Source organism: Lathyrus oleraceus, chromosome 5 (assembly GCF_024323335.1).
Source record: "Lathyrus oleraceus cultivar Zhongwan6 chromosome 5, CAAS_Psat_ZW6_1.0, whole genome shotgun sequence".
NCBI lineage: Eukaryota > Viridiplantae > Streptophyta > Magnoliopsida > Fabales > Fabaceae > Lathyrus > Lathyrus oleraceus.
Window position 1 is genome coordinate 526,792,389 of NC_066583.1, and position 13,966 is coordinate 526,806,354.

The 13,966-nt window shown below is 36.3% G+C and overlaps 1 protein-coding gene across 1 annotated transcript; it reads right to left on the reverse strand.

Moving 5' to 3' along the window:
* Positions 1–6,435: 6,435 nt before the first annotated feature.
* LOC127081819 (uncharacterized mitochondrial protein AtMg00810-like) lies at positions 6,436–6,864 on the reverse strand. The gene has a single exon (XM_051022046.1). It carries the CDS (start codon positions 6,862–6,864, stop codon positions 6,436–6,438), a length of 429 nt encoding a protein of 142 aa, XP_050878003.1.
* Between the last annotated feature and the right edge of the window lie 7,102 nt (positions 6,865–13,966).

Consider the following 13,966-nt stretch of genomic DNA (forward strand, 5'->3'; position numbering starts at 1 on the left):
GCATTGGCCAAGTCCTTTGCATAGGAAGTGTTGCCTAAATTCTAAGTCCAATTGTCCAAGGTCAAACCAACAGTCCACACAATAGTTTTTTAGGGTTTTTGTTCTTATTATGTACATTAATGGTCAAAGACCACGCAAGCAAACCAAATATACACAAACAAGATATATCCCACAATATGGTCCAAGTGGACAAAGTGAAGATGGCATTAATATAAATAATTAGAATGGTATGAATAATGGCAAATGAGTAAAGCTTAAAAATAAAGTGCATTAAAGTAAATGATTTGAAATTAAAGTTAGTTGTTAATGTGTTAGAAGTTAGTATTGCTTTTGTTTTTATTTTTAAGTCATTCTTTGGAGAACACTCAACCCACTTATCACAAGCATGGATCCATGAACCAAGACATCTTCCAAAGGAAGGAAAAAAGGCCAAGTTTCCACACAATACCATGAAAGAGTGGAGACTTACAATCTCACTAACTAGAATGCTATGCCTTTTGTTTCAAAAATTTAGCAATATGTTAAGCAATCGTAATTGGACTTATGTAGGAGTCACAACTATTTGAGGCCGGACAATAGAATTTTGGTGTTAATGCATGTTAGAGACATAGTATAATGGACTATGCTCATGAAACATACCACACACAAAAAGAATATACAAAAGTGGTGGCCTAATCTCATCCATACTTATGTTGATTTTGCAATCAACTAGCCTTAGGATATTGAGATATCATAGGTCAAATGAAATGGACGCATAAAGAAGGGGAATTAGATGAAGAGGGAGGGGAATGGATCAAAACTCAAATTGGTCAAAGGAGGACTTTTACCAAATTAAGATCATTCATTCATTTTGGGAGATGGAATGTACATTCCATCAATCCCCTAAATCCAATGATCTTAACCTAACAAAGTCAAATCAACCTTGACCAAGGCCCAACAACACAAGTCAAACTTATACAAATAATTAAAATGGATCAACACAATTATTTTGCATTTATTCAATTTAAAAATACTAAAAATAATGCATTAAATTAAATATGGTTTGTCAAATTCCTAAAACCTCATCAAAACACCAAAGAAGTGGCCATGAGATTTATGATAGGTCAAACAAGGTCAAAGGACCTTGGAGAAAAAATTTCAGAATTTCTGGAAACTTAAAAGTATTTTTAAAAAATTAAAAATATTCACAAAATCAATTAAATCATGAAAAATATTAATAATGATCCAAAAAATAATTTTAATTCAAAATATGAAAGATGATTTTATTTAAATTTTTTTGGTGAAACTCTCATATTTTTTGGATCAATATTAAAATTAATATAAATTAATAAAAATAAAACAAATTAAATGAAATTCAAATAATCAGAAAAATTGTGGACCACTTGATCTGCCTCATTAATTGAGGTGGCATATCAAGTGGCTGAGCGCGTGCAATCTACCATGCACCTGAGTCAACTAATCAGACGCGTGGTAATTAGTATGTACGCTCAAAATTAAAACATTTCAAATGAGATCAATGGCTCAGAACCTGTCCAGCATACCACCGGCGCTGGAACTCCGGTCACCTTCTCAGGCGAGGCTCACTGGACTAGTTTAGTCATCACCATCACATAAATTAAAAAGGAGGACATGATCTGAAAGAAAAAATGGCGTATAGCACGAATCTGACCTCAATTTCAACTAACTCCAAATATATAGAAAGATATGAGGAGTTGAATTTTGAGGTGTGTCAACTGAGTTGCTTCGATTTGACCTCAAAGCAACTCAATCTTCTTGCCTACATTGGTAGGACTTCAGACAACCAAAGATCCAAGAGAACTGATGAAAATTGAGTGAGAATAAAGAGAAGAAGATTTCTGAAAATTACCTTCAATATTGTGCAGAAATGGATCTTGCTTGCTTCAAACTTGACTTGATCACGCTCGAGGAGCTTGCAGAAGTGGTTTGGCAATGGAACAAAGCTTTGGATCCTGGAGTTTTTGAATCTCCAAACAATGAGATTCAAGCTCAATTTTCAAGTTTAAAATTCTCAGGTTTTCCTTTGAATTGTGAGGGTTTGAATTGGGGGGCAAAGCTGGTACGCAAGGTGTGATTGAAATGAGCTCAGAGGCCTTGTATTTATAGCATTTGGGCTTGATAATTGCACACTTGAAATTTTGCTAAATTTTTGGCAATGTCATGCACAAGCTTGCATGGGCGTGTACAGGCCCATGAAGCAATCCAATTTGATCCAATTCCAACTGTACTGAAGTTCAAATGATGCTTGAATGGTAAGGCAATGCAATGTGAAGTTTTTGACATTTGATTTTTTCACTTGATGTAGACCTGTTAAGACCATGCGCAACCCTAGCAAACCTCATCCAAAATGCCTGAAATAGGGATATTTGGAAAGCTTTGTTCAAGGGGAACAACTTTGATGTTGGATACATTTTCATTTGCAACTTGGATCATGGTGAGTTTTGAGGTGGAAGTTTGGAAATTTCAACATGTTGAAATTTTTTCTAAGTGTTAAGTCATATATCTCAATATTCCACCTTACTTAACTTTTTATGTGAGCTCCAAATGAGAAACGTGTCTTCATCAAAGTTGTAGCTATTTTAAAGAACTTCAAAATGGTTACCAATTTCATGTCATTTGGATTTAGAATGACAGAGTTATCCATTTTTGAAGTTGAGGAAAATCACTTGTTTAATGGTATAGGGCAAAATGACCTATAATGTATCCTCATATTACATGCTCATAAAAGTTGAATTAGCTCTCACTCTAAACATCAAAGTTTAAGTAGACATATGAATGTGATTTTGTAACTTGTAAATCATCATATCATAAAAATTGAGCAAGTTATGGCCTTGGGAAGTTGACTTTCAAATTAGAGTTTTGACAAAATGACCTATAATGTTTCAATATAGAAAATGATTTTCTAAGAAAAACTTGCTCTAGGTCTAAACATTAAAGTTGTCTGGAATGTCATTTATAGTAACTTTTCTCTTGGAATAATTTTCATATGGTGAAAATTGTAGGAGATAGGGTCTAGGGAGACCCAGTTTTGATCAGATGAATTCATCTGGCCAACCACCATCAACCAACTTGCTAACCTTAAATTCTCTTAACTTTCTAGGCTCATGGTAGATCATATATGCATAATATGATTACATTTAAAGTGTCCCTTGATAGATTTGATCAATTGGTGATGTAGCTTGTTGAGGAAGTTACTCAAGATACCTAGAAAAACTAGGGTTTCCAAGGCAAACCAACTCCAAACTCTTGAAGAAATCTTGATCAAAATAAGTTATGAAGATCATTGGGACTCATATATGATGCTTAGAAATATTATGGACCAATCATTGGTTGTGCTCTTAGCCATGAGGGTCTCAAACCCTAGATGTGAACTTGATAGATCAAATGGGGATCATGCCCTACCTACAAAAGAGTTAGACAAATGCAAAGACATTTTTTGGTATTTTGTTTAGTAAAATGATAAAATACAAGTATAATACAATCACATGGTGCTTGGTGATCTCTCCCAAAATAAACCTAATGAAAGAGGGGTAAGGAGAATGCCAATGTGTGATCCCAATGCTAATGCATATAATGAGGTTGCATGAGGGATCTTAGGATCAAAATTGGGGTCTTACACTGACATCATGAACACCAGAATCAGATCAGGCACTCCCCCTGAGTACCAGAACCACAGGCTGAGTTACCCCAGGGGTTACTCCCCCTATACCTACACATGCTGCCCCTCAAGGATCAAGAGGGATAAAAAGTAACAATACCCATTCAAACCTATTCCCCGTTTTTAGACATAAAGTTGATAAACAAACCACATTAACCAAACCAGCAATGTAGGTTACACAAAATTAAGAGGGTTTACAAACCAGGGATCACTTATAGAGTGCACAAATTATAATCAGGGCACATCCCACAAAAGAAACCAAGTCAAAATCAACACACAAAAGATCTAGAGATCATTAATCTTCATCACTACTGGTATCTTCCTCATCACTTGCATCAGTCATGTCTTCATTTTCTTCTTCCTCATATGTTCCATCATCTTTCATGCCACCTTCTACTTCAGACAGAGTCTTAATCAACATTTAAATTTTGCTCTTCCTTTTACTACAACATTTTATAGTTTCATCCAAAGTCGTGTAGGTGTCTTTCAGCTTAGCTAGGATGCATGTTCTGTCAGTGGACCTTGAAGGAGTCTGTCCCAGTGAACAACCTATAATGCAATGAGAGAGGAGGGTCCCTTTTACATGTACTATCAGAATTGATTAAAATATTGGGGTGCTGACTCAGGATAACCCCATAGATCAAAGAGGGAAAAGCTATTGGCATTTTCACACCATAAGATGCAACGCGCTTCATAGTCTGATAAAAAACATAGGAACCAAAATAAAAATTTGACTTGGTCCCAACAATATAGATGAACTTACTTAGCCCAATAGCTATATTGGATGTGTGATTGGTTGAAACCCAATTTGCAGCTCCAAATTTATGGAGAACAACATACTTGACACTTAACACACTAGTAGACAATTTCCATTTCCTTGGCCATTCCTTCACTTGCTTAGTAGTAATCTCTCTGCAGATGACATTGTCAGAGACTTCAATTTTAGATTATTATTCTTCATTTCTGCTCAAGAACCTATTGATTATTACAGGAGAAAAATCCCTACATCTTACTCTGACATACACTTTTCTGAATTCCTTGCTCCTTTTGTTGTCAGACTCCTTGGAGATGTTCACAATAAGCTCTTTGACAAGAATTTCATAGCACTTGCCAAAGCCTGTTATAGTTTTCATTAATCCAGCTTCTTGAATTAGACTTAACACCTCTTTACATTTAAAAGAATCCTTCCCCAATTCCCTTTCCAGTGATTACATTCTTTGATAAACATATTTCTATTTTCAACATTTTCAATAGAGTGAAAAGAAATGCTGTCAAGTGGAACTTCAGGAATATTGGTTGGTATCTTTTTCTCAGAGGCTTTCTTTCTGGAAGTAGAGATGATGTCTTGAACATTGTGTTCGTTACCATGATCAAATTAACTAGACTCAGAGGGAACTTCCTTCCTTTTCAGGGACTTCTTCTTAGATACATGAGTCACCACCTTGCTCCATCTTTTAGTGGGCCCAATACTAGCTTTGTTCCTGATAGATTTGGAGGGAGTGTTGGAGGATCCAATAGCTTGACCTTTTCTATTCTTCAATCTTTTAGCAATGCCAAGAGATAGTCTTTTCCCAATAGGAATATCATCAGAGTCCAGTTCCTCAATATTAACAATGTTAGTGGGTTAATCAAAGGGTTTTTTTTATCTTTGTTACCCAGCTAATTAGTTATATCTTCAGACTTTTCTTTGTCTTGTGATTTCTCAATAGACAAAGTAGGTGCATGCACATCAGGATTATCTCCGGGGTTCTTAGTATTGTTATCAGGTTGGGCCAAGGATGTGGAGACATACGACACGATATTTGTCTTGGGGTCAATTGCCAAAACTTGAGAGATTAGCACACATATGTTCTTATTAACATCGTCTTTGTCAGCAACGATCATGCTAGATTTACTCAAGGTAGTAACAAATCTAGGTTTATTATTGGTTTCAGAAGCTTCAACATTTTCCATAACATTTATCGCAGCGGGACACTCTTTAGACACATCAACATTAGATTCAATGTTGATGGGATCGAGATACAAACTAGTCATGGACATGGGTTTCTTCATACCAGTTAGGGGTTCAGGATCATTCATATTTCTTGTAGTTATGGAAGGAGTGGAAGAGGCACTTACTTTAGTAGGCTTTATTTTCCTTAAAGATGGAGTTCTGGCCTTTCTCATGGGAGTTTCATGGACATGAACGATCGAGAGGGGAACAACATCAGTTATGACATCAAAGAGATCTATCTCAGTGCCAATACTTTTAGGGTTTGATTACTCTTTGGAGGATTTGCTTGGAGTGGAGACAGAAGGTTATGACATTTTAGAAGTTTTTGGTAGAGAGGAGATGGAGAGGTGAAGATGCCTGGGAACGAGTTTGAGAGAGAGAATGCATAGGTTAGCGTGAAGGTGGTTAGGGTGTAGTGTTGGGGAAATAAGAAAAGGTTGTAATGATGGAATTTGAGTTTTGTGCAAAGTTAAGTGGAGGGAAGAGAAAATTTGATTTCTATTTCTCCTCTTCAGTAATTGCTACAATTCTTCAAGCATGCAAATGCCCAATTTGCCCCTTAGTTTTTAAAATTTATTTGTATCTAAAGCTTTGGTAAAAGTGTATGCTAGTTGCTTTTTAATATTTACATAATGGCAATTTTGTCTTCCACCAGATCCCTAATGAAGTGATGACGAATATCAATGTGCTTAGTTATGATGTGCTGAATAGGGTTCTTGGAAATGTTAATAGCACTTAGGTTGTCATAGTACAATGTCTTGACATCTTACGGGACATTGTTTTCTTCTAACATTTGTTTCATCCAAATCATATGCGAGCAACTACTTCCTGCACCAATATATTCAGTCTCAGCTGTAGATAAGGACACACTATTTTGCTTCTTACTGAACCAAGATATGAGATTATTTCCCAAAAAGAAACATCCTCCATAAGTGTTTTTTCTATCATCAGCACTGTCTGCCCAATCTGCACCATAATATCTTATTAGTAAGGAGTTTTCATTGTGAGAATACAACATTCTATATTCACTGGTTCCATTGATATACTTCAGAATCCTTTTCACTTGAGTAATGTGAGTCATTTTAGGTTCAGATTGATATCTAGCACAGACTCTTACAACAAATGTAATGTCAGGTCTGCTAGCTGTGAGATAAAGCAGACTACCAATCATTTTCCTGTACAGACTTTGATCCATATTTGTACCTTTTTCATCTTTGGTTAGTTTTAAATGAGTCGGTGCATGTGTCCTTTTATGGATAGCATTTTCTATGCCAAACTTTTTCACTATATTCTTGGCATACTTGTTTTGGGAGATGAAGATAGTGTTATCCATATGTCTGACTCAGAGCCCAAGAGAGTATGTTAGTTCACCAACAAAACTCATTTCAAACTCAGATTGCATCTGCTTGGCAAAATTTTGTACCATCTGGTTCGACATCCCTTCAAACACAATTTCATCAACATATATTTGAGCTATCATGAGTTTACCATACTCTTCTTTAACAAATAGTGTTTCCTCTATTCCTCATTTCCTGTATCCATTGTTAACAAGGTACTCAGTGAGCCTCTCATACCAAGTCTTAGGTGCTTGCTTTAACCCATAAAGATCTTTCCTTAATTTGTAAACATGATCTAGAAAGTTTGGATCTATGAACCCCTTGGGGTTTTCAACATAGACTTCTTCATTCAACTGCCCGTTTAAGAAGGCACTTTTTACATCCATTTAAAATAGTTTGAATTTAAGTAGACAAACCACTCATAACAGTAGTCTTATTGACTCAAGGCGAGCAACATGGGCAAATGTCTCATCAAAATCGACCCCTTCAATTTGAGTCTATCCTTGAGCAACAAGTCTGGCTTTGTTTCTGGTTATAATCCCTTTTTCATCAGATTTGTTCTTGTAGGTCCACTTTGTGCCAATAACATTCATTCCATTGATTAACCTAAGTCCCATACTTCATTTCTTATTAATGAACCTAATTCCTCTTGCATTGCATTGATCCAAAATTCGTCCCTCAAAGCTTCCTTCACATTTTTTGATTCAAACTTTGAAACAAAACAAGCATTTGAGATCATATATCTAGATCTAGTGGTGACACCTTCATTAAGGTTTCCAATTATAAGATTTGTGTGATGGTGTTTTTGTATTCTGATGGAGGAACCTTTGTTGACTTGGGGGTTATCAGATTCAACGCCACCTGATTCACTGTCAAATTCAATACCTTCCTCATTTTCAGTTGAGTTGATCTATTGAGATGATGTCTATAATATCCCAGTCTGCTTTCAGGATTATTGATTGACCCCATAAACCAACACAGATCTTTTCAGCATGATTTATTCTCACTCACATGCTTTTCGGGAAACTTCTCAGAAGGTTATCCATCCAAATACTTCTCCAAGTCAAGCATGCTTAACTATGAAGTTCTTATCTGTTAGGATATCGAAAAGAAGATGCATCTTGTTGGTATATGTAGTACCAATTAATACTTATAAGCCTTCCTTCAACCATGAAGTTCCATACTTGCATAGACACAGGATCCCTCTCATTCCAATGTGAATTCTGTTTTTTCCCTAGAAGTTTCTATGAGTGTCTCATTGTCATGCCTCATGCACCAACAACCACTCCATCTCCCTCGGGTGTTACATGTAACCATTATCGACCCTCTTTGTCCTCGGGTGTTACATGCCCACCAGCTTCCGCTTGGTTCTTCATCGAACCACATCGTACTGGGAGAGGCGTGGCTCTGATACCATTTGTAACACTCCAGAATGCTTTCAGGATTACCGACTGACCCCACAAACCAACACGGGTCTTTTTAACATGTTTTGTCCTTGCTCACACACTTTCCGGGAAACTTCCCAGAAGGTCACCATCCAAATGCTACTCCAAGTCAAGCACGCTTAACTATGGAGTTCTTATATCTTAGGATATCGAAAAGAAGATGCAGGCGATATTCATTTCTTTAGCCCAAAAATGATAGGATAGATGCTTTATATGAAACATGACTCTAGCTGACTCTTGGAGAGTTCTGTTGTTGCGTCCAACAATCCCTCTTTGATGTGGGGTGATAGGAGATGAGAACTCATGACCAATACCTTCAGAGGAGCAAAAATCATCAAATATGCTATTTTCAAATTCCTTCCCATGGTCACTTCAAATCCTGATGTTTTCACTTTCCTTCTCTCTTTGAATCCTTTGACGTAGATCTTTGAACACCTCAAAGACATCTGATTTTTCTTTGATTAAATTCACCCACACGAATCTTTAAAAATATTCAACAACTACATAGGTGTACCTTTTCCCTCCAAGGCTCTCAACCTGCATAGGCCCCATTAGGTCCATATGAAGAAGTCCTAAAAATTTGAAGTCGTCTGATGTTGTAACTTTGGATGTCACATCTTAGTTTGCTTCCCAATTTGACACTCACCGCAAATTTTACCTTTTTCGATCTTGAGTCTTGGAATACCGCTGCTGGCTTCTTTTGACACAATCTTTTTCATCCCCTTTAGATGCAGATTTCCAAGTTTTTGGTGCCCTAGATTAACTTCGTCTTCTTTGGATATTAGGCATGTGGGAGTATGGTTTGTTTCTTTAGAGAACCATAAGTAACATTTATCCTTAGACCTGACTCCCTTCATTAGCACTTGATTTTTCTCATTAGTGACATACACTCTAATTTTGTGAAGTTAACTTTAAGACCCTCATCACATAGTTCACTAATACTAATCAAGTTAGCAGTAAAACCTTTTTCCAGCAGGACATTATCGAGACTTGGGAGTCCAGTACATGTTAGTCTTCCAACCCCTTCAATTTCACCTTTAGCTCCATCTCCAAACGTGACATAGTCGGTTGAGTATGCCTTGATGTTTTCAAGGAACTTTTTGACATTTGTCATGTGTCTAGAACATCCACTGTCAAAATACCAGTCTTCTCGAGTTGAAGGTCTAAGAGAGGTGTGAGCTATAAAGCTAGTGTTGACAGTCTTGGGTATCCAGTCTTTCTTTTGATTAACCATGGGTTGTGTTGGGTACCTTGGATAACCCTACAATTCGAAACATAAAGGCTTTATATGACCATATTTTCCATAGTAGTGACATCTCCAGCGAGATTATCTTTCTTTAGTTTGAGAGTTCTGATGACTGGCATGATGTTGAGCTAGAGGTTTAGACATTACGGGTTTAGACTCCCTCCCTAGAAGAACAAAGTTGGTCATAGATGATTCTCCTTGGCTATGAAAATATTTATTTGTAAATCCAATCCCCCTCAGATCTCTAGCTGCTTTTCCAATTTGCAAAGCTTCATCTAACATGTCAGATCCCTTGTTTAGCATGCTTACAGTTTTTTTATGTTGTGAAGTTTGGAAGACAACAACATCACTTCATTTTGGAGATCAAAGATGGTGAATTGAAATCCTTCTTTTTCAACCTGCAGTTGAGATATAATTTTCTTCAGTTTTTCTCCCAACTAGCATACTTCTTCATTTCTGATGTAGAGCTCTCTGTAGGAAGCATCCAATTCGTCATAAGATAGTTCTCCATCACATGGATTTTCATCAGATTCATATCTTCTAGTTAGAGCAGTAACATGTTTATCAACTTCATCTTCAGGTTCACTTTCAAAATTATCCTCATCAGACCAAGATACATATAGTCCCTTTTTTTGTTTCTTGAGATAGGTAGGACATTCAACTTTAATGTGTCCAAAACCTTCACACCCATGACACTGAATTCCTTTACCTTTATTGGATCTCTCTTCAGTTCTTGTTCTTTTCTGGAAGTCATTAGTATTCTCGATGTCAAAAGGGATGTTCTTGACATTTGGTCTTGACTTCCTGTCAATTCTCTTAAGAACCTTGTTAAATTATCTTCCTAGAAGAACTATAGCATTGGTCATTCCTTCATCAGTATCCAAGTCACATTGGTTTTGTTCATCTTCAGTGTTGGATAAAAATGTTATGCTCTTGGTTTTCGTTTCAGTTCTATCACTAATACCTAACTCAAAGGTTTGGAGAGATCCAATAAGTTCATCTACTCTCATGGAGTCGATGTCTTGAGCTTCCTCAATAGATGTGACCTTCATGTCAATTTTTTTAGGTAGATACCATAGAAATTTTCTCACCAATTTTTCTTCTGACATCTTTTCTCCCAAGGAACTAGATGAATTAGCTATTTCAAGAATACTCATTTGAAAGTCATGAATATTCTCATCATCTTTCATCTTTAGATTCTCAAATCTGGTAGTGAGAAGTTGAAGTCTAGACATCTTCACTTTGGATGTGCCTTCATGAGTAGTTCTGAGGATTTTCCAGGCTTCTTTAGCTACAATACAAGTATTAATCAGCCTGAATATATTTTTATCCACCCCATTGAGTAGGTAATTCAAGGCTTTGGAGTTTCCAAGAGCCAATTCATCTTCTTCCTTGGACCAGTCCTCTTCAGGTTCCAGTTTAGAAGTAGCCTTGCCATCCTTGTCATTCATAACATGATGTTCCCATTTTCTAATGATAGGTTTCGATGTCCTGTTATCCATGGATTTTAAGAAAGCCACCATGCTTGCCTTCTAGTAATCATAGTTGGATCCATCTAAGATGGGGGGGGGGGGGGGGGGGTCTGTTGATAAATCCTCCTTCCTTGTCCATGGAGCCAAAAAGTATCTTCCCTGAATCTCACCCAGAAACAGATAAGGATGCCTGCTCTGATACCAATTGAAAATTTGGCAAGCAGATCCCTGATGTCGTACACGATCTCACGACCTCAGGGTCTGCATATTATCACACCACAAACAATAGAAGGATAAATAAAATAATATAACAGTAAATAACACAATTAGTTGTTAACCCAGTTCGGTGCAACATCACCTACATTTGGGGTCTACCAAGCCAAGAAGGAAATCCACTATCACATAATTAGTTTGAAGTCCTGAACAACTCAGGTTTTACATACTTCTCACCTAATCTCAACTTGTGGACGTTTCTATCTAGGGCATACCTAGATATGAGACCTCTCTCACTTCCCTCAACCACACGATAACACACAACAGAAAAACACAATCCGCTCTTGCTTAAAAGCTTATGAGGGATTGTTAGTTACAACTCAATACACCAGGTCTAATTCAAGTATCAATGTGATACTCGAATGGATTACACAAAGCACACAAACGAAACCCTAATGATAACAAATACTGCAATGCTTCGATGCATTCTTAGGTTTATAATTCCTCTATAAATATCAGTGAGAGGCACGAGCTTTGGTCTTTAATTTTCAACAGATCCAAGATCTTTGCACAATCTTCTGAAGATATGATTTCAATCAAATCAAATGTTTCCTAAAAAGTCTTGACATTGTTACTTCGTAAATAAGTCAAGATACGATATTCTTCAAGTACAAGGAAAACGTGCAATAATATACTAGAGCTAAATCTTCATAGAATCTTTAGATGAATCATTAAAGAGACTAAATCTCACAACCAACTTAAGATCGGTTATGCTGAAATGTTGAAACAACATGTCAGGATATCTTGTTCAACATCTGTAAAAAATACTCGTTTTTCCAAAATGTAGCCAATCAAAAAATGACAAACCTAACAAACTTATTTCAAGTATGGAAGAAGAATAGCATGAAGTCACTATAAGAAAGTAAAATGGAATACATCAATTGAAATTTTTGTAAGTGAACATTCATGAAATATCTCATAGATCAAGCATATCAAGCATTTGGAATATAGACAACATGCAAAAGTTACAGGCTTACTTTCAAAGAGTAAAAAAATGGAACAATATCACCTCACGTATGATTGATGAAGGATGCACTCACGTGTGATTGCACTTTATACTTCTTGACACAACATCCTTACCATTATCATATTTTTCCAAGTTTCCATTAATGGGCATTGGAGTGTCAATTGATTTTGTATCTCCCATACCAAATCTCTTTAGTAATTCATTGCAATATTTTGTTTGACACACTAATGTACCTTCGTTGAGTTTCTTGATTTTAAGACCAAGGAAGTAATTCAACTCCCCCATGAGACTCATCTTAAACTCACCATACATTAGCTTAGAAAACTCCTTGACAAGTTGCATGTTAGTGGAATAAAAAATGATATCATCGATATAAACTTGAACTAGAAGAGTATGTTTTCCTTGACATTTGGTGAAAAATGTACTATCTACCTTCCCCCCTAGAGTATCCTTAATCGATTAAAAACCTACTAAGTCGCTCATACCAAGCCCTAGGTGCTTATTCGAGACCACACAAAGCTCATTTTAGTTTGTAAACATGATTAGGATACTCATGATTTTCAAAACCGGGAGGTTGAGAAACATACACTTACTTATTAATATATCCATAAAGGAAATCACTTTTCACATCCATTTTAAATAACTTGAAATCTTTGGAGTAAGCATAAGCTAGTCAAAGGTGTATATCCTCGAGGAGAGCAACCAGAGCATAAGTTTCCTCATAATCAATGTCATCCTCTTAGTTATAACATTGAGCCACTAGTAGGCTTTGTTCCTAGTTATCACTATGTTGTCATCGAGTTTATTTCTAAAAACCCATTTGGTGCCTATAACTTGATGATTTCTCAGATGAGGGACAAGGTCCCAAACATCATTTCTTTTAAACTGTTTTAATTCATCTTGCATGGCCATAAGCCAGTGCTCATCAAGTAAGGCATCTTTGGCATTTTTAGGTATAACTTATGAAATGAATGCAAAGTGATAATAAAAATTACTTATCTTAGAGTGTGTTGTCACGCCTTTGGTGATGTCTCAGAGTATATTGTCTATTGGATGATCTTTTGAGGTTCTCCAAGCCAAAGGATGATCATCCACTACAATTAGACTTTCAACCTTCTCCTCTTCACAATCGTTATCTTCTTCTTTCTCATGTTTCACCGCTTTAGGCTGATCAATTCCTTTTTCCGATTCTTTGAGAATGTCTTATGAAGATATACCTACGTCATGAAAAGAAACACCTTTCTAGACATTTCTCGGGTAAGATTCATCAAAAGTGACGTGTAAGGACTCTTCAACAATAAGTAATCTTTTGTTATAAACCTTATAAGCTTTGATAGATCGAGAGTATCCAAGGAAGATACCTTCATCGGCTTTCGCATCAAACTTTCCAAGATTATCCTTTCCATTGTTTTAAACAAAATATTTGCATCCAAAAATGTGAAGATGCGATAAATTTTGTTTTCTACCCTTTAGTAGTTCATATGGAGTTTTGTCTAAGATAGGACATATTAGTATCCTATTTAAGACATAACATTCCATTCTAATGGCATCGACCCA

Coding starts and splice junctions, on each gene's coding strand:
- LOC127081819 (XM_051022046.1), bottom strand. CDS start 6,864: ATGGATCAAAGTCTGTACAGGAAAATGATTGGTAGTCTGCTTTATCTC.